The sequence below is a fragment of the Callithrix jacchus genome, chromosome 7 (genome assembly GCF_049354715.1).
Source record: "Callithrix jacchus isolate 240 chromosome 7, calJac240_pri, whole genome shotgun sequence".
In the NCBI taxonomy this organism is placed as follows: Eukaryota; Metazoa; Chordata; class Mammalia; order Primates; family Cebidae; genus Callithrix; species Callithrix jacchus.
In genome coordinates this window covers 130,319,277-130,345,667 of record NC_133508.1, presented here as the reverse complement: position 1 = coordinate 130,345,667, position 26,391 = coordinate 130,319,277, and the positions used below count along the sequence as shown (strand labels likewise).

Sequence of the window (26,391 nt, the reverse complement as noted above, 5' to 3'; positions counted from 1 at the left end):
GCAGTGGCTAGCTTCAGATAATTTATAGTTCACAGCCGAATCTATTCATGTTGTCGTTTTAATAGGAATTCTGCTACTCATTGGTTGTGTGCCTTTGAATAAGTTATTTAACCTTTCTGTGCCACAGCATGTCCTGTGTTTAACAGAGGTAATTATAATAGAAAGTTATTGAGACTTAAGTGAATTGATACTCTGGAAAATGCCTGGTACATAGTGAGTGTTCAGTGAATGGTAGCAATTATTAGGAGTATTATTAACATTATTCCATTATCACAATTCTACCAGTTTGCTTAGCCAATGTCATAGGCTGCCAATAACTAAAGCCAAAACTTACAAAGAGCTAAAAATGATACAGTAAAAATTTTCATAGACTAAATATTAAAAGAAGTATCACCTTCCTGACCAAATTTAGATCTGCAGAAATTTGAACAGGAAAGTTCAGAAATGGTAGAAATAATGCCCAAAAAAGAAAATTCAATTCAGGAGTTCTAATGGGTCAAATTTGGACTGGAACAAACAACAACAATAAAACATCTAGTTAATAAATTTAAACTTATTTGCAAAATTTACCCATTAAGAATTGATCCTAATGAAAATACCAATAAAAGTCGATGTGGATAGAATTGGACAGGGCTAATTGGTATATAGGAAAATTGGTAATGGAATGAAGTTGGCTTCATGGAATTAGATTCTTTGTTAATATTAAAGCGTATACTTTTCATTAACATGTTCACATTAATAATCATAGAATCAAAACTTTCTCAGGCTCAAAACAGTAGCTGCAGAAAACACCTACCTGATCCAGTTGGTGGAATTGTAAAAATGCCTTCTATTCATTACAATCTAGTCTGAGAGGTAGCATAATATATTAAATAACAATACCCACAGTAAGTGCTGCACTGGTTAGGAGGGAGTGTATATGAGACCACTGAAGTAATCCAAAGAAAGAGATGAGGGCAGGAATAAAAATAACGGCAATGAAGATGAGAGGAGCAAATTAACAAAATAACTGGAAGAAAAATTAGTGAGATATTGTGATTGGGTGGTACGGGTTGAATAGAAGAGTTTTGACTTGAACTCTTGTGAGATTGGGGTGTCCTTAACAGGATAGTAAATACATGAGGAAGAAAAGATGGAGAGTTCAGTTTTGACATGTTGAATATGAGATGAATATGAAGCCAGCCAGATGGAATTGACCAGTAGGAAGTTGTAAATGTGGATAAATGTGGATCTGTAGCTTAGTAGAAAGGTCTTGGCTGGAAATATGGATTTGAGAGTCATCACAAATCCATACTTGGATCCTCTCCCCTCCATTCTCCTCCTCTCTTCTCCTCTTCCTCCTCCTCTTTCTCTTCTTCCTCCCCTTTCTCACCTTCTCCTCTTCCTACTTTCTCCTCCTCTTCCTTCTCCTCCTCCTCCTCCTGCCGCTTCTCCTCCCTCTTTTCCCCTTTTTCTCCTTGTCTCCTCCCCTCCCCTCCTCTACTCTCCCCTCCTTTTTCTTTCTCTTTTTCCCCCCTGCAAGTTTCTATCATTACATGCCTCCTGTCTCTCTGTCTCTGTTTCTTTCTACCTTCCCCTTTTTACTGTTTTATAAATTGTTCCTTGGTGATTTTATTCATTGTCTTTGTAGACAATATATAGATCTAGACAATATATAGATCTGATACTTCCTAAATACATAGACTCTACAGACAGTACCTCAAATAATGTAGGGATAATTATAAAATAAGAAAAAAAGGAAAAATTGAGAGACAACACAGTGATGAAACCCTTGAGACTACGGATTGATATATACACATACACATACACATACACATACACATACACATACACATACACAGTTACATGAAGTAGAATTCACAGGGAAGACAGAAAATAGGCAGGAGATCAACAATAGTAATGCCTGAAAATCTAAGGGGAGGAGTTATAGGTAAGAGTGACCAGTGTGTTCGATGTCCTAGACTGTCCAGTGAAGGTAAGAGCTGAATAAAGGACAATTATATGTTTTTGATTTAAGGAATTACATGACTTAAAGTGGTGATTTGGGGCACTCTGGTGCCAGCATACACAATGGGTCAAAATGGAAATGCAGACATCAGATACTAGGGTAATGGTGGGAAATGAAAAAAATGACAAGTGCAAGATTCTATAGCCAAAAAAAAAAAAAAATAGCTTATTGTTCCATGACAGGCAGCAACACTAGGGGGCCGTGTAATGGATTTTAGGCCAGCGGCAAATAGAGAATTCAAGGAAAAGCAGTGATTTGGGGAAGATGACAATCAACCTTTTAATTCAGTTTGATTTTGAATATGGAACATTTGTGTGGAAATGACCACAAGTCAGAAGCAAGAACTTCTGAGAATGGTAATACTTGGTATTAGAGATCCAGTATAGTCTCTTACATTGAATTAATGATCATAAAAATAGCCCGGGAATTAGAGTACCTTGTAGGAGCAGAGATTCTTAAGTTGAAATATATGGAAGCTTCAGAGAAGTCTGAAATTGTATCTAAAATACTGTGAATACAATTTTTTTTTTTTTTTTGGAAAAGAGAGTCCTGTGGACCTTATATGATTCCCAAAGAGTCTCAAAGTGACTCAAGGGATAAGAGAGTGAAGCAGGTGACTGATCATACAGGCAAGAATAAGCATCAAGATGAGAGAACCAAGATAAAACTAGGATAAAAAGTTACAGAAAATGACAACAGAGGGAAAGTTGGTGAGAAAATTAAAAGAGGTATAAAAAATCTTAAAAAGGTACAGATTCATGTTTTATCTGTTATATCACCAGAAATACTCTGTATTCCTTAGACCCTGTATAATTTGCAGTGTGTTAATTGGTCATCATGATGATGACCTGAGAATAAAGAATTATATTCTGTCGACTCTGTCAGTGGCAAAAAATTACATAATGTGTTTAGAATTATTTTAATCCAGAACACTAAAATAATATTTTTAGTGTATAAAAATCGTAAGATATATATTTTTGAGAATGACTTGTTATCAGAGCATTTCAATTCTCTGTAAAGTTTAATAAAGATTTGTTCCCAATATTACCATAGTTTTTTGTACTTCATTGGATTAGTTGGTTTATACCAATCAAGAATTCCATTCTCATATGGGCCTTTTGAGTTCAGTGTTTTCTTGGGGATCTCCTAATATAAAGTCTTAGCAAGCAAACCTGTACTACAGTTGCCAGGACTTTAAGTTGAGGACAAAAATATTCTACCAGTACCAATGAACTAACTATGATCTGATTAAATAAATTACGGCATGTCCAGTTTGGATGTGGTTATTCCAAAGGTCTTAATTGATGTAAGTATTTGTTAAGATGATGTTTCTGTTGCAGATGTACTTGTATTGAAATATTGTTTCAATCATATCAAAATTACTGGAAGAAATAATGTATAATGCATTGAATTAAAGTCCTCCTTTGCACATTTTTTTGGTAAACTGGGACAGGAGAGTACCATATATTTTAATTAAGCATCTAGTAATCTTTAATAGTTTTAATTTGACATCTATTATTTTGTTCCTAACATATTAAAGACTAAAAATAACCATGCTTTATTCATGCTAGTTCAGTAGTTTTTTTTAGTGACTTTATTTTGAAATTTTGAGTTGCCACATTTTCTTTACTAAATGAATTAAATGTGAAGTGATAGATGGTTTATTTTAGAAAGTCTTCTATTATGATGAATTCCGTATTGCTTTTGTACAGAAGCTTTTGTATGGGTATTGGCTTGAAAATGACGACTTAAGTGTTTTTATCGAAAGGAAATGGGAAGCTTGCATACTTCCATGGTTAATTTCTTTTTGCAGCATCTGCTGCTTCTCTGCTTCCAGCAGTTATCCTTCCATGCATGTGTGTTTTTGTTTCTGTTTTTTTTTTTTTTTTTTTTTTAAATTTCTGAGACAGAGTCTTTTGAATATAGTAGCATGATGATCTCAGCTCACTGCAACCTCCACCTTTGGACTCAAGCAGTTCTCCTGCCTCACCCTCCCTAGTAGTGGGGACTACAGGCATGCACCACCACACCCAGCTAATTTTTGTATTTTTAGTAGAGACAAGGTTTCACCATGTTGGCCAGGCTGGTCTGGAACTCCTGACTTCAGGTGATCCACCTGCCTCAGCCTCCCAAAGTGCTGGGATTACAGGCATAAGCCACTGTGCCTGGCCAGTACACTGTTTTTTTTCCTCATTAGATTAAAATACAATTTTTTGTAATGTTTACATGTCTTCTGTAGTATATAACAGAACTACAGAATAGTAGCAATATAGCAATAATAATATGTCACATATGCAATGTAAAATTTTCTAATTGCCACATTAAAAGGAGTAAAAAAGGTAAAAATATTTTTATTTACCTCAGTACATTCAAAATACTGTTTTAACATGTAAACAATATAAAAATCATTGAGATGTTTTATTCTTGTATTTCACATCAAGTCTTCAAAATCCAGTTTGTATTTTATACTTACAACTTGTTTTAATCTGGATTAGCCCCAAGTGTTCAGTAGCCACATGTGGCTAATTGCTATCCTATTTGTTGTGTGGTGCAGGTCTGTAAAGTCAGAACAAATTCTTAGTATCTGGATGGATGGACAGAGAAAAGGAGATGTTTGTCTTATATGAATCATATTTGATCATTGTAATAACTAGTTACCAAAACCCAATAATCTGGTCATCTTTATAGATATCAAAGTTCAGCTTTTTTACTCATTGAAAAGTTAATTGGAGGAGATATGCTGGAAATATTGGGTAGATGGAACTTCACCTATTTAGTTGCCCTTAATATAATATAACTGCATTATGTAGTTGCATTGTTTTTACTATATATGCATGTTTATACTTCCATGAAATTTCAGAATATGTCTGTAACCTTTAGCATAAATGCGGTTCCAACTACAATGAAGATTTTGTGCTACAGCTAGAGAAGGAATTAGTTCAAGCCCGACTGAGTGAAGCTGAGTCTCAGTGTGCACTAAAAGAGATGCAGGATAAAGTCTTGGATATAGAGAAGGTAAGAAACCTACGCAAATGTAGTCACTCCCAAATTAGAGGGGATATGTAATGTTTATAAGGTACTGAGCAATTTAATTGACTTGGTGTTTTTACACATTAGAAACCTTACATATTAGTTACTAAGAGAGAAAAGGAAGAAAAGACTTTTAAAATTGTCAGTTATTCCTTGTTGCCTTCATACTAATCAAAGCCCCAGATTTAAGGATAAAAATGGAGATTAGAGCCCTTTTGTAGAAAAGCAACCAGAATAATTTTCATAAAAAGAATATCTAAATGTTGCAGAAAAGAAATTCAGGTGACAGAAATCAACTCTTGTCTTCAACTATTGTAGTATTTTCGTGTGGAAGAGATAGAATAGGACTAACACATAGACATTTTAGGGAAAATTTCATCTGAATGTAGTTGTTAGAACTGTCCAATCCAGAACAAGTTACCTCAGGATATGTAGGAATTTCCTTTCAGCCTGTGGTGTACTTACAGGCTAACTTCCTTTAAGGATATTAAAGAACATCAAAAATTAGGTAAGTAATGGGAGTAAAAGAACTTCAGGTTTCTTATAACTTTCAGATTTAAAAGTTCTAGATCACAGTCCCTGAATCTCTTGTTTCTCATCTATCAAATTATTGGTGACTTGGCGTCTGTGTTGTTTGTTCCTTTTTACATGTAGGTAATAGCTAGCTATTGAATCCAAAAAGCTAATAGATAATGGACATAACAGTCTCAGGTGTTTTTAACTATTTTCTTAATGAACTAGAACAAGTATAACTAGAATCAGTAGTGGAATAATTTTGCTAGAAAATGGCTTGCTATTTTTATATTTTTGGAAAATGTATTCTCTTGATTTGTTGGAAAAAAAAAAAAGCCAGCAAGAATGCTGAAAGGAATGCATAACTGAATATTTGGTCCCTAACTTAGGTGTGTTCTCGGTTACATGATTTAGATAAGAATTTGTGTCTTACAGTTAGACAGATTTTGAATATTGGGTAGAATTGTATTTGGGTTCCAGTCAAAAATGGATTTCTTCGGTGGCTGTGTTTTTACATTATAAAGTAGAAAAAGGTAGCATGCTTCCTATAGTAATATCTTCATACAGCATCCTCTTTTTTCTTTTTTGCTAGCAATCTTTTAAATACATATGCAGTAAATTTTTGGTTTTCCATTGAGAAAATATTTAAAGTCCATCATAAGAATGTATAATTGGCAAGAATAGCTCCATTTCATCATCCCTGTGAGCAGAAAGCTACATGTGCACCATGAAATATCAGAGAGAGAAAATTTCCAAAAAAACAAGGGAATCCTTCCCAAATCATTTTATGAGACCAACATCATCCTGATACCAAAACATGGCAGAGACTCAATAAAAAAAAGAAAACTTTAGGCCAATATCCATGATGAACATAGATGTAAAAATCTTCAATAAAATACTGGCAAACCAATTGCAACAGCACATCAAAAAGCTTATCCATCACGATCAAGTAGGCTTCATCCAGGGAATGCAAGGCTGGTTCAACATACACAAGTCTATAAACATAATCCACCACACAAACAGAACCAAAGACAAAAACCACATAATTATCTCAATAGATGCAGAGAAGGCCTTCGACAAAATTCAGCAGCCTTTTATGCTAAAAACTTTCAATAAACTAGGTATCAACAGAACGTATCAAAATAATAAAAGCTATGTATGACACACCCACAATCAATATTATACTGAATGGGCAAAAACTGGAAGCATTCCCTTTGAAATCTGGCACTAGAAAAGGATGCCCTCTCTCACCACTCCTATTCAATATAGTATTGGAAGTTCTAGCCAGAGCAATCAGGCAAGAAAAAGAAATAAAGCATACTCAATTAGGAAAGGAGGAAGCCATATTGTCTCTATTTGCAGACAACATATTGTATATTTAGAAGACCCCATTGTCTCAGCCCAAAATCTCCTTAAACTGATAAGCAACTTCAGCAAAATCTCAGGATACAAAATCAATGTGCAGAAATCACATGCATTCCTATACACCATTAACAGACTTAAAGGGAGCCAAATCAAGAATGAACTGCCATTCACAATTGCTACAAAGAGAATAAAATACCTAGGAATACAATTAACAAAGGATGTAAAGGACCTCTTCAAGGAGAACTACAAACCACTGCTCAAAGAAATGAGAGGACACAAACAGATGGAAAAACATTCCATGCTCACGGTTAGGAAGAATCAGTATTGAAAATGGCCATACTGTCCAAAATAATTTATAGATTCAGTGCTATCCTCATCAAGCTACCAGTGACCCTCTTCACAGAACTGGAAAAAAACCACCTTAAACTTCATATGGAATCAAAAGAGAGCCTGCATAGCCAAGACAATTCTGAACAAAAAGAACAAAGCTGGAGGCATCACACTACATGACTTCAAGCTATACTACAAGGCTGCAGTAATCAAAACAGCAAGGTACTAGTACCAAAACAGCAAGGTACTGGTACCAAAACAGATATAGACCAATGGACCAGAACAGAGGCCTCAGAGGTAATGCCACAAATCTACAACCATCTGATCTTTGACAAACCTGACAAAAACAAGCAATGGGGAAAAGATTCCCTGTTTAATAAATGGTGTTGGGAAAACTGGCTAGCCATGTGCAGAAAGCAGAAACTGGACCCCTTCCTGACACCTTACACTAAAATTAAGTCCAGATGGATTAAGGACTTAAACATAAGACTAACACCATGAAAACGCTAGAAGAAAACTTAGGCAAAACCTTTCAGGACATAGGCATAGGCAAGGACTTCATGACTAAAACACCAAAAGCATTGGCAGCAAAAGCTGAAATAGACAAATGGGATCTAATTAAACTCCAGAGCTTTTGTATGGCAAAAGAAACAATTATTAGAGTGAACCAGCAACCAATAGAATGGGAAAACATTTTTACAATCTACCCATCTGACAAAGGGCTAATATCCAGAATCCACAAAGAACTAAAACAGATTTACAAGAAAAAAACAAACCCATTCAAAAGTAGGTGAAGGATATGAACAGACACTCTAAAAAGAAGACATTATGAGGCCAACAAACATATGAAAAAATGCACATCATCACTGGGCATTAGAGAAATGGAAATCAAAACTACATACCATCTCACGCCAGTTAGAATGGCTATCATTAAAAAATCAGGAGACAACAGATGCTGGAGAGGATGTGGAGAAATAGGAACCCTTTTACACTGTTGATCGGAGTGTAAATTAGTTCAACTATTGTGGAAGACAGTGTGGCAATTCCTCAAGGACCTAGAAATAGAAATTCCATTTGACCCAGCAATCCCATTACTGGGTGTATATCCAAAGGATTATAAATCATTCCATTATAAAGACACATGCACAGATATGCTCATTGTGACACTGTTTGCAGTAGCAAAGACCTGGAACCAACCCAAATGCCCATCGATAATAGGGAAAATGTGGCACATATACACCATGGAATACTAGACAGCCATAAAAAATGATGAGTTTGTGTCCTTTGTAGGGACATGGATGAATCTGGAAACCATCATCCTCAGCAAACTGACAGAAGAACAGAAAATCAAACACCACATGTACTCACTCACAGGCAGGTGTTGAACAGTGAGAACACATGGACACAGGGAGGAGAGCATCACACACTGGGGTCTGTTGTGGGAGAATAGGGGAGGGACAAGGTGGTTAAGGGAGGTTGGGGAGGGATAACATGGGGAGAAATACCCGATAGAGGTGACGGGGGAATGGAGGTAGCAAACCACATTGCCATGTAGGTACCTATGCAACAATTCTGCATATTCTGCACATGTACCCCAGAACCTAAAGTGCAATTTGTGTGTGTGTGTGTGTGTGTGTGTGTGTGTGTGTGTGTGAAAAAAAATTTAATAGAATCAGGCCTTGAAATCTCAGTGTTAGCAGTTACCTCAGTTTACCTGTTTACCTAGGGAGTTTTCCCTAGAGCCTAGTTTTGGATCTCTTGGTAATTCTCCAGAGCAGTTTGATAATGGGTTACCTTGTGTCCTTTTTATCTTTTAATATGGTGGGAAATTAATCTAAAATCTTGTATCCATGTGCTGGTATAGTTGCCTAGCCACATGTAGGAGAAGGAAACTGGATCCTCATACCTTACATACAAAAATCAACTCAAGATGGATTAAGGGCTTAAAGCTAAGATCTGAAACTAAAAAAATTCTAGAAGATAACATTGGAAAAACTCTTCTAGACTTTGGCTTAGGCAAGGATTTCATGACCAAGAACCCAAAAGCAAATGCAATTAATACAAAGATAAATAGCTGGGACCTAATGAAACTAAAGAGCTTTTGCATGGCAAAAGGAACAGTCAGCAGAGTAAACAGGCAACCCACAGAGTGGGAGAAAATCTTCATAATCTATACATCTGACAAAGGACTAATATCTAGAATCTACAATGTACTCAAATCAGTAAGAAAAAAACAGTCCCAATCAAAAAGTGGGCTGAGGACATGAATAGACAGTTCTTAAAAGAAGATATACAAATGGCCAACAAACATATGAAAAAATGTTCAACATCACTAATGATCAGGGAAGTGCAAATCGAAACCACAGTGCAATACCACCTTATTTCTGCAAGACTTGCCATAATAAAAAAATCAAAAAACAGTAGATGTTAGCGTGGATGCAGTGATCAGGGAACACTTCTACACTGCTGGTGAGAATGTAAACTAGTACTGCCACTGCCACTATGGAAAATAGTATGGAGATTCTTTAAAGAACTAAAAGTAGAAGTCCCATTTGATCCAGCAGTCCCACTACTGGGTATCTACCCAGAGGGAGTAAAGTCATTATTTGAAAAAGATACTTGCACACACATGTTTATAGCAGCACAATTAGCAATTGCAAAATCATGGAACCAACCCAGATACCCATCAGTTAACAAGTCGATAAAGAAACTGGTGTGTGTGTGTGTGTATGCACACACACGCAGACACAAAATGGAATACTACTCAGCCATAAAAAGGAATGAACTAACAGCATTTGCAGTGTCCTGGGTGAGATTGGAGACTATTATTCTAAGTGAAGTAACTCAGGAATGGAAAACCAAACATGGTACTGACTGTGGGAGCTAAGCTATGAGGACACAAAAGCATAAGAATAATTCACTGGACTCTGGGGACTTGTGGGGAAGAGTGGGAGGGGGGTGAGGGATGAAAGACTACAAATAATGTGTAATGTATACTGCTTGGGCACTAAAATCTCACAAATCACCCACCGCTTAAGAACTTACTCATGTAACCAAATACCACCTGTTCTCCAATAACTTATGGAAAAATAAAAATAAATAAATCTTGTATTCATGAATCAAATTGTTTAATTTCAGTTGTTTAATTTGAAACAGTTGTTAATTTAGTTTAATTTGTATTTCTTGATGTAAATAGTGACATACACAGAGAATTGATAACTACTCTCAAAGATAACATGCTGAGGAAATACAACAGAAACAGATTTTGGACTATTATTTTCTATAAATATTTTAAAAGTAAATGATGTTCATGCTTTATTTGGAGTCTAATCAGAGGTCAGTAAGTTTATTGCCATATTGAAAAAAGTTTTAATCCTGTTGCTCCATAACTCTGATTAGTATTTTATTAACAAATCAGAGTTAAATTTCTGTGTCCTCAAAATTAAGTACAGTTCCCCTCATACATTGTTAGTGGAAATTAAAAGCAGTACAGCTGCTTTGGGAAAGTTTGGCAGTTTCTTAAAAGTTAAACACGGAATAATTACCATCTGAGCCAGCAGTTCTGTTCCTACTTATATACTTAAGAATAGTGAAAGCATAAATCTACACAAAAACTTCTTCACCAGTGTTCATAGCAACATTGTTTATAATAGTCAAAAAGTGGAAACAACACTATTAACTGATGAATAAATAGATTAAATGTGGTATATCTATACAGTGGAATATCATTTGGCATTAAAAAAAAGATTGAACCTTGAAAACATTGTTCTAAGTGAAGTAAGGTTGTCACAAAAAGCTATAAATATATATGATTCGCTTATAAGAAATGTCCCAATAGGCAAATTCATGGAAACAAGAAGAGATTGGTGGTTGCCAGGGCCTGGGAAAATGGGGAATGTAGAATGACTGGTGATGAGCATAGGTTTTCTTTTTTGCATGATAAAAATATTCTGAAATTAGATCTTTAACAACCCTGTAAATACTCTAAAAACCACTTGCTTGTATATTTTAAAAGAGTGAATTTCATAGTTAGTGAATTATACTTCAATACAGCTGTATAAAATTAAATACATTTAAGTGTGGAACAAAATAGCTCTTTTATGTGCTATGTTTTATTCCTTAAATTTAAAAATTTCAAATTAAATTTTCTTCTTCCGTAGAGAAATAACTCCCTTCCTGAGGAGAATAATATTGCAAGGCTTCAGGAAGAGCTGATTGCTGTGAAACTGAGAGAAGCAGAAGCCATTATGGGTTTGAAAGAACTTAGACAGCAAGTCAAGGATTTAGAGGAACACTGGCAGGTATATTAATATATTTTGTGTGCTTTTCTAAAAGAGAGTAAAACCCGAATATCAAATTTGTAAGAGTTTGAAGTAGCTGATGACCTACGGTAGGAGATGTGTTTAAAGTGTCTCACTGACCCTGTTTAATGTCAAAATTGAGAATATTTATAAACTGAAAGTGCATATAAGCTCTTTCTCCCTCTTATAGTAAAATAAAAGATACAGTGGAAATCAAGTCATATTTTTGTTGTTGTACCATTGTGCCTTGTATAACTTTTTCTGAAAATCTGTAAAAGTATTTCTTCTATGTAGTACATATTTTGTCTTATGTTAATGTTAAGTCCATTATTGGTTAGAGTGAAACACTAGAAGGGTGACATTATAAATTTTATCTATAAATTAGTAACTTACTTAGTTATCTTACCAAATAAATCACATTTTTCTGGTATATGCCCACAAATTTATTTGTGTATGAGGGAAATGTTGACAAGGAACAAAGTACATGTTCTATACAACGACCAAAATTAGGCCTTGACATTGTCATGCCTTTTTTTTTTTTAACTGTCTTTTGAAAAGGTTGCAATGAACTTGAAATTTTTTAAAACAAAAAAGACAAAACTTGTCCTTTACCACAGATACCTTGAGAAACACTGCCCTTAACTTCTTACATTCGTTCTTTAATGGCCCCATTTTTTTTTCTGATGTATTGGGATTTCATCGAAGATAATATGAAAAATCTCTCATTAAAAAAATTATAGTGTCTCAGACAAGTGTGGTTCAAAAGAAAAAAATTATAGTGAAAATTGTATTCTTTTCAAGAATTAATCCGCAGTATATAGAGAAAAAAAATTGAACTGTATTTGAGTTTCTATCCCAGATCTGCCACTTACTGGCTGTGTGATCCTCCTGAAGTTACTTAATCACAACGTTCATTTTCTTACCTGTAAAGTGACGATAACAGTGCCTGATTAATAGGATTTTTTTAGGGATGAAATAAAATAATGTGTAGAAAGTGTTTTATATAGCACATCCTGAAATAAGTGCTCAGTAATATTAGCTATTTTGATACTGAGAGTATTTGCTGCAATATAATTTTTTTTCTGCTTTAGCGTCACTTAGCTCGTACTACTGGGAGATGGAAAGACCCACCTAAGAAAAATGCTATGAATGAGTTACAAGATGAATTGATGACCATTCGACTTAGAGAAGCTGAAACACAGGCAGAAATAAGAGAAATAAAACAAAGGATGATGGAAATGGAAACACAGGTATGATGGGAAGGCCCAGTATCTTATAAGTATCATTAGCTGATTGAGGGTTTATGCACAGATTGTATCATCCCTAGAATAGAGGTGAACAGTGTCGATATGAAACTGTATAGACTGCAGTTTTCTAGGCCAAATGAAGAGGACAAAAAATTGTTATCTTTGATTTCTGAGATTTAATCCTTTAACCCATTCAAAGTTCAAGCAAGTCAAATTTTATTTGACTTTATTGAGTAAAACTCAAAGCATTGCCCTGCTCTGAGACTTGAGAAGAAACCCTATGGAGAGCAAAATTTCTCAGCCTCAGAACTTTGAACATTTTTGGCTAGAAGATACTTGGTTTTATGGAGCTGGTCTGTGCATTGTAGATATTTAGCAGCATCCCTGGCCTGTACCCACTAGATGCCACTCACGTCTCTCCTACCCCAGGTTGCAATGACCAAAAATGTTTCTGCACTCATTGCCAAATGCCCCCTGGGGACAAAATTGCCCCAGTTGGAAACCACAGATGTATACTATGATGTGAATGATGCTTCGTAAAGTTGTTTTAATGTGGTGATCCTGGGCAGTGAATTCTAAAATTGCCCTTCTTTCTTCTCAGGTTTCTCATCTCTCCAATAAATTCTATCTTAAGTATACTTAAGATCTGCAAAAGTCTTTTTTATGAAACCCATTTGCATGGCAAAGACACATTTGGTTTTCATGTGGTACAGTTATTTGGACCATATTCTTTATACTCTGTGAATGTTGTTATTTGGCTTTTAAAATATTTGTTTAGTCAGTAGGGGGCATACTTAACTCATACGTCATTCTGTATTCTAATGTGCAAAATGATCATAATCTCATGGTAACATGAATATGTAATTTCTTCAGAATAAATATATCTTGTTTTGCATTGTTCAAAGTTATTTTCTTAGATTTTTCTTGTATTCTATATAAAATGCTTTCTACATATTATTTTATAGTATAATTAAAATAGGAAGAGGTACTATTGAGATTATGAATAGTAGAAATCTAAGTTTTACAATGGAAAATTTTCTTTTTGTAATAATATTTTAGTATAGATTAAGATGCAAACACAGCTCTTAAGCCAGTGTTGAGGATTTATTTCACAGTGGTAGAGGTGAATAAATCAAATCCAACAGACATGGTTTTGAGAACTTGTGAAACACAAAGCACTGTCCCAGCCATTAAAGGACTTACACTTGAGAAAGCAGATGTGCACAGACTATATTTAATATAATTCAGAAATTTGTTAAGTAGAGAGGTAGAAATTGCTATGGAGACTAGGAGGAGAAAATTAGTTTCAACTAGGTGGTTTGGAGAAAGGTTTCCTAAGGAATTTGTATTGTGCCTGACTAATGCTGTCCCTGACTAATAAGTGTGATTTTGGATGGATTTTGCTGGAAGCGGGATGGTTTAAGGCACTGGTTCCTAAAAGTCTGTATTTGGACTGGTGATGAGTATTTGCTGCAATATAATTTTTTTCTGCTTTAGCGCCACTTAGCTTGTACTACTGGGAGTTGGAAAGACCCCCCTAAGAAAAATGTTATGAATGAGTTACAAGATGAACTGATGACCATTCGACTTAGAGAAGCTGAAACACAGGCAGAAATAAGAGAAATAAAACACACTCCCTGTGTGTCCATTTCCATCATCCTTTGTTTTATTTCTCATCATGGTGATGATCCAGGCAGTTTTCACATTGATAAATGAAAAGAATAAATAAAAATGGTGTGGTATAATGGTGGTGGATATAGTAATCTAAAGAGCATTATATCAAACACCCATGTATCCACCATTTAGATTAAAAAATTTGTCCATGTTACTTCAGTTCTGTTATTTTAGGGACTTTTAGAAAAGTCTGTCAGCAACTATACCTCAATTAATTGATTCACTCTCCTTTTTCTTGTTGCCAGCAGTGCTACTCTGAACATTCTTGTTTATGTTTCCTTGTTTATATCTTCAAGAGTTTCTTAAGTATAAAGTTTCTTACTGTTTTTGTGTTTGTGTGTGCCATCAACACTTTTGGCAATCTGGAACCTATGGAACTCTTCTTAAAATAATATTTTTTAATGCGTAAAACCAAATACAAAGGATTGCAAAGCAAGCCACTTCTATTGAGGTACAGTTGTCAAAATACTAAAAACATATTTGTGATGGAGATCACATAGACAGATACAGCACATTCCCATTGCTGGATTCAGGTTTTTAATATTTTGGATTTAGATTTCTTAAGATATGTTTTATTACATTTTTTCCCATCTTTGAATTTCAATTTTTCTGTGTGTTTACATCTCTGGTAAACATTATATAGATGGGTACTTTTAGAAATTCAGTCTGACAAATTATTGTTCAACTCTGAATAGGCGAAAAATCACTGAATATATGTATACTTGGGGTTGGTCAATTTTATAATATATGAACTGTATTTCAGTAAAACTATAAAAACCAGCTGGGTGCAGTGGCTCATGCCTGTAATCCCAGTAGTTTTGGAGGCCAAAGCAGGTAGATCAGCTGAGGTCAAGAGCTTGAGACCAGCCTGGCCAACATGGTAAAACCCTGTCTCTACTGAAAATACAAAAAAATTGGCCAGGTGTGGTAGCATGTGCCTGTAGTCCCAGCTACTTGGGAGGCTGAGGCAGGAGAATCGCTTGAACACAGAAGGTGGAGATTGCAGCAGTGAGCCAAGATCATGCCATTGCACTCCAGCCTGAATGAGAGTGAGACTCCCTCTCAAAGAAAAAAAAAAAAAAAAACTATAAAAACCATTTAGTCTCATAGTTTCTTTTGCTGTCATGTTTGATCTCAGTTTTGTGATTTTATTTGGATTAATAATCTGTCACCTTGCTAGCTATTTTGTTTATTCCATTTGTTCTTTCTTTTTTTCTACCTTCTCTTGGATTTATTAGATACTATGATTCAATTTTTGTCTTTTTTTAGTGGTTGTTCTAGGTTTTACAATAGAGTTTACCTTCAAATAATAAATTATGAATAATTAATAAATAATTACACACTTCATGTATAATCCAAGGCCCAAAGTGTCCAGATGGCAATCTTAACTTCCAATTTAATGGAATTGTTGTTGTGTCTCTTAGTGGTAGCATTCCTCCCTCTGGAACTAAGACCTCTAGGCCAGCAGAACATAATGTTGTGGAAACAGGAAGCAAGAATTTTGTTAGTGGATCACTAGGGGTGATGGTGAGTGGTGCTACTTCCACTTCCACCCATTAATTCCTGGAAACATGAATCCTGGCTATGGGAGAAACAGTACCATATATTGACTGCTGATGCAGAGCATACATGGCCTTCTGGAGAACTTTGCCCCAGCCCTGCAAAGTATTGTCACCTAGTGGGCATTGTAATTATGACTTCAAAAGGCCATTCCACCCTTCCATGAGTGTGAGCCTACTGCAACACTTCTTTAACCATAGTGAATGCCTTGGTCAGAGGCACTGCTGTGGTCCATGATGGTAGATAAGGCATTCTGTGAGTCCACAGATGGTAGTCTTGGCAGAAACATTACATGCAGGATACAAACCCATATCCAGAGTAAGTGTCTATTCCAATGAGGACAAACCTCTGTTCTTTTCATGATGGAAGAGGTCCAATGTAATCAACCTGCCACCAGGTAGCTGGCTGATCACCCTGAGGAATGGTGCCATATCAGGGGCTCTGTGTTGGTCTCTGCAGCTGGTAAATTGGGCACTCAGCAGTGGCTGTAGCTAGGTCAGCCTTGGTGAGTGGAAGTTCATGTTGCTGAGCCTATACATAACCTCCATCCCTGCCACCATGGCCACTTTGGCATGGGCTCATTGGGCGATGGCAGAGGTGGCTGGGAAGAGGCTGAGTGGTGTCCACAGAACGGGTCATCCTATCCACTCAATTATTAAACTCCTCTGCTGAGGTCACCTGTTGGTGAGCACTAACATGGGATACAAATATCTTCAGTTTTTGACCACTCAGAGAGGTCAGATTTTTTTGCACTAATTTTCCAATCATGCTTCTTCCAAGTCTCTGACCAACCAGCCAAACCGTTGGCTACAGCCCATGAATCAGTATGTAATTGCAAGTCTGGCCATTTCTCCTTGCATGCAAAGTGCACAACCAAGTGCACTGCCCAGAGTTATGCCTACTGGGAAGATTTCCCTTCCCTGCTGTCCTTCAGGGATGTCCTAGAAAGGTGCTGTAGTGCTGCAGCTGTCTACTTTCAGGTGTTGCCTGCATGTTATGCAGAACCATCTGTGAACGAGGCCCTGGCCTTCTCTTCCTCTGTCAAATAATCATAGGGAACTAACTCCCCATGAGACCAGTGCAGGCTGGGAAAGAGAAGACAGGGTGTCAGGAATGGAGACCATGGGTATTTGAGCTACCTCCTCATGTAACTTACTTGCGCCTTCAGGACCTGCTCAAGCCTGATCACGTATATACCACTTCCATTTGATGATGGAGTGCTGCTGTGCACAGCTCACTTTATGGCTAGCTGGGTCTGAAAGCACCCAGTTCATGATAGGCAGTTCAGGTCACATGGTGACTTGATGACCCATAGTTAAACGTTCAGTTTCCACCAAAGCCCGGTTAACAGGCCAACAGCTGTCTCTTAAAAGGAGAGTAGCTATCTGCAGAAGATGGCAGGGCCTTGCTCCAAAATCCTAGAGGCTTCTGCTGTGATTCACCTATGGGGGCCATGAATCTCTGTTTTTATAATTCAAATTAGCATTTTGTCCATTAGACCTAGAAGTTTTCTGTTTGTATAAAGTAGGAATGCAGCAGGCCTCCTATCTATTTCACTTCTAGGAATACCACGATTAATTAGCCAGTGCCAGAGCTCTACACAAGTCCAGGCTATTCTGATTACCACTTTACCTCTGCCGTTTATTACAGTAGCTATACCCACCTTGCCTTTGATGGTTGAGTGCCACCACTTGGCCTCTGCCACCTTGGGATTCAATTATTCCCACTTTATTTAAATTTTGTAGTTGAGTGACTGAAGTTCTTACTGATCTGACATACAGAGAAGAGCAATTACAGGAGTCTTCAAAGATACAGGTGCTGCCCTCACAAATCTTATTTCACAAGATAATGGGCAAGGGTATATCTTCTGGACCCTCCTAGCTGGGATGAGTAGGTCTAAAGTGACTAATCTACTCCACCATCCCAATCTCCCTAAGCCTTTGGATCCCTTTCTCAACATTAAACCAGGGAAGATCAGGCATTTCCAGCTCACTCACAGTGGGCCATCTTTTAATCCATCTTTCAGCTACAGTCAAATAAACTATTAGAGCCTCTTTTAACTCCCCAAGCTGCAACATTAAATGTAGAGTACCTACTTAGTGGGCCCAAATCAATAAATTCAGCCTGATCCAAATCTATGTTCCTTTCACCATTATCTCACACCCTTAATATCCATTCCAATGCCTGTGCTCCAAATTCCTGTTTGTATAAATTAGAGAACTCAAGCGGTTCTTTTCGAGTATAGTGCACCTCCTCATCAGCCACACTCAGCCTCACCTTTAAGAGCCTGCTGGGACTTTAGTTATAGGTCTAGAAGCAAACAGGGATGTTGGAGTGGCTCCTAAGGAGAATCAACATCATTTTGCCTGGCAACTGGCTCCGGGGAGGCCATCACTGTTGTCTCAGGCAGTAGAGGGTTTATCGCCTCAGACAAAGGTGGAAAGACTGATGGCAACGTGGGTTGGGGAGGGGCTGTTACCACTACTAGGGATGAGGAAGCTGTTCTTTCTGGCAAAAAAAGGTTCATCAGAGTTTACAAACCTCAATGTCCCCAGCTTTATCAGGGTCCTCCCACACATCCCCATTCCAAGTTTTAGGGTCTCATTCTTTTCCAATCAGTGCCCTCATTTTAACAGTAGACACCTGACAAGGTTGTGCATGCATTTTTCATTGCAGGTCAGCCACTGGCGTGATAAGAGCTTGTGACTGTTTACTCTCAGTCAGAGCAGTCTTAGCAGATTTGAGGCTTAGTATCTGCTTCTGAAGCCAGGAGACAGTCCCTGAATTAATCATTTTCTTTCTTCACTTTGTCCAGTGAACTTAGGAGCAACCAATGAGCTTCATTAAGTTCTTTCGTTCTCCACATATAGTCAAAGGTATTATGTATAGAGTCACTGATCTTCTTGCCTCTCACAAATGGTAAATCAAGAGTGTCAAATGCATTTATTTTGCATAATTCTCTAAACAGTTCATACCAAGGACTAACAGTGTTCTCCATACTATTAGAAGTAGAGTCCTTAGCATTTTGGGGTTAATAATAGTAGCCAACTCCAGAAGCCCCCAAACCAATGAAAGAACTCCATCCTTAATATTCTGTTCATCTAGAACCACTCCTGGTACCAAACTCTGTATGAGTCAGGGTTCTCTAGAGGGACAGAGCGAATAGAATATATATATAGGAACTAATAGAATATATGTAACATATATATATAATACACATAAATAATACATAGATGCTATATGTAATATATGTGTATGTGTGTGTGTGTGTGTGTGTGTGTGTGTGTAAATATATAAAGGGAATTTTATTAAGTATTAACTTACACAATCACAAGGTCCCACAATAGGCTGTCTGCAAGCTAAGGAGCAAGGAGAGCCAATCCGAGTCCCAAAACTGAAGAGCTTTGAGTCTGATGTTCAAGGGCAGGAAGCATCCAGCACAGGAGAAAGATGTAGGCTGGGAGGCTAGGCCAGTCTCTTCTTTTCATGATTTTCTGCCTGCTTTATATTCTCTGGCAGCTGATTAGATGGTGCCCACCAGATTAAGGGTGGATCTGCCTTTCCCAGCCCCACGGACTCAAATGTTAATCTCTTTTGGCAGCACCCTCACAGACACACGCAGGATCAATACTTTGTATCCTTCAATCCAAACAAGTTGACACTCATTATTAACCATCACAGATATTTTTAATATCTGTGTCATATGTAATGCTGGTTCTGTTGATTGCTTTGCCTCTTGGGTGAGCTTTGTTTTTCTTTGCCTTTTCCTATGCTTTGTAACTTTTTTGTTGAAAACTGGATATCTTATGTAGGACTGCAGACTAAATCAAATAGTGTTGTGCCTGGAAATGGGCACATCATTCCTTCTGCTGGGCCTCTGATAAGGGAGATTTGAGTTAATATAGTCCAGAGATGGGCTGAGTTTGAGGTTTGCTGTTTTTGTGGATATCAGTGTACTACAGGTTTCAAATTCCCTTAGCAATACCTTATTTTTAGAGTGGGAGCTGGTTTTCCAGAGGAATTTTGTGTCTTTAGGTTTTTCCTTTGTATAACATTTCAGAAGGATCTGTCTTTAGCAGTATTCCATTTGTTACTTGTTACAGAAGAATTGGAGGGGCAACAGTGTTTTCTGTTGTTCTGATGAAGCCTCAGTCTTAGCCAGGCACAGTGGCTAAAGCCTATGCTCCCCAGCACTTTGAGAAGCCCAGGCAAGAGGATCACTTGAGGCCAGGAGTTTGAGACCAGCGCCGACAACCTAGTGAGACCCTGTCTCATATAAAAAAAAGTCTTAAATTAGCCAGATATGGAGGTATGTGCCTGTAGTCCCAGCTACTTGAGAGGCCAATGTGGGAGGATTGCTTGAGCCCAGCAGTTTGAGGCTGCAGTGAACCATGATCGCACCACTGCACTCCAGCCTAAGCCACAAAACAAGATCCTTTTAATAAATTAAAAAAATAAATAAATGTATTCAGTCTTAGGCTTCATTATGTCCTTTGATCTGGTGCATTTGGTCTTTTAGTGCTCCTGCCCACCCTTCGATATGGTCCTAAGCACAAAACAGTTCTGCCCCTTTCCCCAGATGCAATGGCTTTCATCAGTGTCCCAAAGACAGCAGTGTTTCTTGGCCCCAAATCTACACAGATTAAAGTATATGTTCCCTAGGCAGGGTTTAGTGCCTTCCTATAGTGGCTGGTATTCCCCTTCCTGAGTCCTTTACCATGAAATTTCTTTCTCAAGACTCTCGCCAGTCTTTCTTGTATGCCCCTGTTGGGGTACAAGAGATTGTGAACTTAGACTTTAAGTCTGCTGCCTCCTGAGCCTCCACACTGTCTAGCCAGCCAATACTTAGCTTCCACCAGTTTGATATTTACTCTAGCTGAATCATTCTTAGCTTGTGGCTGTTTCTGCCCCTGGAGAGAAAGTGCTTAAATCCCATGCCATCTCTCTTGGAAGGCTCCCTTAGAGTTTGGCCAGCTTTCTTTGTTTCCTTCTTTTTGGCTCACTGCAACCTCCACCTCCCGGGTTCAAGAGATTGAACCGGGTTCAAGCTGAGGTTCTACCTCAGCTGCCCAAGTATCTGGGACTACAGGTGCATGCCACCACTCCCTGCTAATTTTTATATTTTTAGTGGAGACGGGGTTTCACCATATTCAGGTTGGCCTCGAATTCCTGACCTCGCGATCCACCCGCCTTGGCCTCCCAAAGTGCTGAGATTACAGATGTGAGCCACCATGCCCAGCCTTCCTTCTTTTTTCACTGGAAGGGTGGGAACAGTAGTACTTTGAGCCTCTTCATCCCAGATCACAAATCAAAAGTTCTGATTATGATGTATTTGTGATAGTTTTATTTTGTACTGTCGGTTTCTTTCTTTTTTGTTCCTATGTTTGTTCTTCCTTTCCTCTTTATTGGATTTAGTTTTTTCTTTCACTTTCAGTTTGACTGTTATAATTCCTTTTGTTTACTATTAGTGTTTAGTATCTGAAAAAAATCGGAAGTGCTTACCTGGCTGAACAAAGTCTAAAGTTAGTCTTCATCTCTGTATCCCTTCCAAACTTTATAAGGGCCTGTAAAGAACTTTATGTGTTCTTCTGACTTACAAGTTATTGTTGTACATTTTTTAATACCTCTGAACTACTAGATATTATTATTTTATGGAGTCAGCGCTTATCTGGATTTGTTCCTGTTAACCAATTATTGCTGCTCTGAATTCTTTTTTTTATTTAGTTTAGTTTAGCTTTTTGTTTTTTTAATAGGTTCTCACTGTTTTGCCCAGGCTTAAGTGTGGTAGCTGTTCACAGGCTCCATCATATCTCACTACAGCTTTGAGCTCCTGACCTCAAACAGTTCTCCTGCCCCAGCCTCCCAAGTAGCTGGGATTACAGGCTACTTTCTACTCTTGTATTTGACAGTTTCTCGTTTCCATCCTGCATTGTAAATCTGTCACTTTCTTAAAATTACTTTTCTCCCTTGTGTGATAGTATAGCTCAGTATACTACTATAGGGTGAAGTTTTTTTTTTTAAGCACTACAAATTTTTGCTGTTGAAATATCTTTTAGACATTTTATTATCCTTCCTTTATAGATCTCAGTTTTCCCCTTGATTTGCTTCTGTTAACAGTTAACTCTGTTAACAAAACTTAGCATTCTAAGTTTTGTTACAGTATATTTTGGTGGAGATGTATTTGTATTTATCCTGGTTGCAACTAGTTGTGTTTCCTAAACTGTAGATTCATATCTTCTATTTCTTAAATTGTAAAACATTCTCAAATATTACCATCTCTTAGACCATCATATCTCACTTCTTTTTTGTATTTTATCCTGTAACCTCGATTAGGTGTATTCTGCACCTTATTCTATTTTCTGTGTCTAATAACCTCTTCTAGGACACTGATTATATCTTCAGTGCAGCTAATCTCCAATCTAACCCATTCACTGAATTTTTAATATCAGTGGCTATGTGTATAGAAATTTTCTTTCATTATTTTTCCGATTTGCTTAATGTTTTTGATAGTGACTTGTTCTTTGCTTATGTTTTGGCATCTTCCTTTTATGTCATTAATACTGTAATTTTAGACATAACCTGTGTTATGAAAAGTTCTATAATTTATTATCTCTTGAGTTCTTAAAATATATTTTTTTCTGTCTGCTGTCTCTCACTCATGGTAGTTCTTGGGTTTTATGTGTATTTTGTAATGCTGAATTATGGACTTGTGTTCAGGGATGCAGGGAGGGAGTTTTATCTGTGGAAATTATTTGCAGCTTATGTCAAAGATGTGTCCCTCTGAAGTGTAGTTATTTGTTTTAATGGTAGCAGGTAAGACAGTAAAAAGAGACTGTGATACATTTTGAATACAATACTAAGAAGTTTACTTAATTTTGTAGACAGACTTATTTGTTGATTCAAAATAAGAAAGAAGCCAGGTGCAGTGGCTCATTCCTGTGTTCGCAGGATTTTGGGAGACCAAGATGGGAGGATCACTTGAGCTCAGGAGTTCAAGACTGGCCTGAGCAACATAGCAAGACCTCATCTCTACTAAAAATAAAAAAAATTACCTGGGTATGGCGGCATGTGCCTATGGGCCCAGCTATTCAGGAGATGAAGGCAGGAGAATTGGGAGATTGAGGCTACAAGTGAGCTGTGATTGTGCCTTTGCACTCCAGGCTGGGCAACAGAGCAAGCCCCTGTAAGACCCTATCTAAAAAAAGAGAGAGAGATTGAAAATGAGAAAGACCAGAGTATGTGTTAGAGGAAGATAAATAAAAGTAAAGATGAAGCAAGTTTTAAATGGTTGAAAGTTTTACAGTTTACATCTGTTAGATCTAAATTTTTTCATTCAAACTGGAGGCGCAGGGTCTTTTTCATAGGGTGAGGTAAAGTAGGAACAATAATGGTAACAACTGAACATTTATTAAGTATCTAAAATTTTCCCGGTGCGGTGGCTCACGGCCGTAATCTCCAAGCACTTTCAGAGGTCGAGGTGGGCAGATCACTTGAGGTCAGGAGTTCCAGACCAGCCTGGCCAACGTGGTGAAACTCTGTCTCTACTAAAAGTACAAAAATTAGCAGGGCATGGTGGTGGGTGCCTGTAATCCCAGCTACTTGGAAGACTGAGGCAGGAGAATCACTTGAACCCAGGAGGGCAGAGGTTGTAGTGAGCCAAGATCATGCCACTACACTCCAGCCTGGGCAACAAAGCGAGACTCCATCTCAAAAATATAATAATAATAATAATAATAATCTAATGCATTGTGTGAGACTCGTTTCATAAAATTTTTGCCTATAATCTAATCTTCACAACGTAGCCTCAAAGGGCAAGTAGTACTATCTCTATTGAAATTTGGTAGGATTAACTTGGCCAAGCTTTAAGAACTATTAAATGAGAAGTTAGATTTTTACTTCTTTTGGTTGTGAAAGTCCCTACTGTTTCTTTCAGGCCTCTGATAGAATAATTTAGGGTTGAGAGAATGCAGTCTAGGTCATACATGAGTGTGAAAACTACCTCAAGTTCAAGATCTATATATTTTTTAGCACATTTTATAATTATAATGCAATAAACAACTAGCATTTGTTGCTGCATATTAGGCCCTTTTACACATATTATCTCATTTAATTCTGAAGACACCAAAATGAGAAAGTATTTTATATTCATTTTTTAAAATAAGGAAATAGAGACTTAGAGATACGAGCTTGTTTGCTTAATGACCAAATATTAAAACTAGAATTCAAAATCTGTCCTTTATGAAAAAAGACTGTGCTAGACATTGAGAGCATGTAGAGGTACACATATGCCATATTTTGTGACATCAAGTTTACAGCCCAATAAATAATGATGGGACCTTTTTTTTAATTTGAGACAGAGTCTTGCTATCACCCAGGCTGGAATGCAGTAGTACAATCTTGGCTCGCTGCAACCTCCACCTCCTGGGTTCCAGCGATTCTTGTGCCTCAGCCTCCCAAGTAGCTGGGATTGCAGACGTGCACCAGCATGCCTGGCTAATTTTTGTATTTTTAGTAGAGACAGGGTTTCACCATGTTGGCCAAGCTGGTCTCAAACTCATGGCCACAAGTGATCTACCCATTTTGACCTCTCAGAATGCTGGGATTGTGCGCATGAGCCACTGCACCAGGCCTGATGGTAGCTTTTGACTGGTTTGTGCTTTCTTTCTGGAACTGGAAAGTGGAGTGAAATTCACCATTCCCGTATCTATCCACTTTGTACTCCCATTGCTAATCTTAGAAAGGAACACCTTCAAGTTGTATGTAAGCATTTTTATAGTTTACAGCTATTTTTTGTATAAATGGTATATTGAGCTATAATTAGTTTTTAATATTGATATGCATTCCTTTGGATGACTTTATTTTAAAAGCAGTTTTGTATCTTTTTTTTTTAATGTTGATTTGTTGAATAACATTGACCTATAACTAATAACATTTTTAATAATGCTATTGTGGTATAAAATGGATAGGTAATTTATTTTTAATTTTCAGGTCTTGTATCTATAGTCTGAGTATTTATATTTCTGATTATTAGAACCAGATCAATAGTAACCATCTTCGAAGAGCAGAACAAGAGGTGGTTAGCCTACAGGAGAAAGTGCAGTATCTTTCTGCACAGAACAAAGGACTCCTTACTCAGTTAAGTGAAGCAAAGCGCAAACAAGCAGAGATCGAATGCAAGGTAAATATGTCAACTAACTGATTTTGTTTTTTTGTCAATATATAATAATATAATAATGTCTTTTTTGGGTTTGTCTCATGATTAGATTATCTTAAAAACAAAACAAAAAGGCTAGTCCTGTTTTCTACTTATTCTTATTTTGGTAGTTGCTTTCAAACCAGGTTAGCTCATCTTGCTTCTGTGGTGGATTTCTGTCAAGAAATATTTTCAGTCATTTCCTTGGTTAATTTAATTTCCTGCATTGGCAATTAACAGTATCTCTTTACACTTTTTCTTTTGACTGGTAACTGTTTAAAACCAGAGCTTTTAATGGCCTTGATCAAAAAAAGATATGTCATTTACAGAGGTTAGGGTTCCTCTGCTTTGATTGGCATCTTATTAGTGGTCAATTAACATTGACATATGTTTTCTGGATAGACTAGAGAGCAAATGAAATGTGTATGTACCAGTGGGTTGGGAAAAATGCATTATGTTACCCATTATTATTTTAATCAGTTATATACTTTGGCTTTTTTGTGAAGTGTTTGGATTCAAAAAGCATCAAAAAGAATGCAAGTACATTCTTTCCTGAAGTAAATTTATAGTATAGCAGTGGTGAGAGTGTGGGGAAAGGCAGTGAGATGGAAGAAGATGGGGGAGGGTTTGGGGAGTGTGTGTGTGTGTGTGTGTGTGTGTGTGTGTGAAATAACTAAAGAGATGACTGTAGACTGGGAATTAGAATGGATTACTAAAGGCAAGTCATGGAATTTTAAAAAATAAACTAGGCATCTACATTTCCATGGTGAGATAGTAGGAATGATGCCCTTTAAAGATTCCAGCCTTATTATTGTATAAGAAATAAGACTTTTGATGGCACATATAAAGCTGTAATTCCATCAACTTATTCTGGTGTCATTAAAAACCAAGAGTGAAGCTTGAGTGGTTTATCAGTGTCACTGAAATCCAGAGATGAAATTACATCCTTATAAATATGCATGACTGTTACAGTTTATACTGACAGAAATCTCTAGGCAGTACTGAAATTTGTGCAAAGCACAGTCACTTTTGAAGGATATGATTAAAGTAGTTTATAAATAAAATATTAAATGAGGTATCTGATTTGTCATACCAATATCTGAGTTTTTATTATGCTAAATTGTCTGTGCTGACATCTTACAGAGAACTAAATTTAGTCTTTATTTATTA

The 26,391-nt window shown here is 37.0% G+C and overlaps 1 protein-coding gene across 28 annotated transcripts in view; it reads left to right on the top strand.

Annotated features, from left to right (window-relative positions):
* Positions 1–26,391, top strand: part of EVI5 (ecotropic viral integration site 5) — a 237,987-nt gene that overhangs the window by 141,270 nt on the left and 70,326 nt on the right. For 25 of the 28 annotated variants that reach the window (XM_078332446.1, XM_078332459.1, XM_009001706.5 and 22 more), the window contains 4 exons: positions 4,889–5,023; positions 11,407–11,547; positions 12,639–12,797; positions 25,060–25,206. In XM_078332446.1, the coding sequence (XP_078188572.1) occupies positions 4,889–5,023; positions 11,407–11,547; positions 12,639–12,797; positions 25,060–25,206 (582 nt within the window). The remainder of the gene's footprint in view (positions 1–4,888; positions 5,024–11,406; positions 11,548–12,638; positions 12,798–25,059; positions 25,207–26,391) is intronic. The other 3 variants (XM_078332442.1, XM_078332451.1, XM_078332457.1) reach the window with 1 other exon arrangement.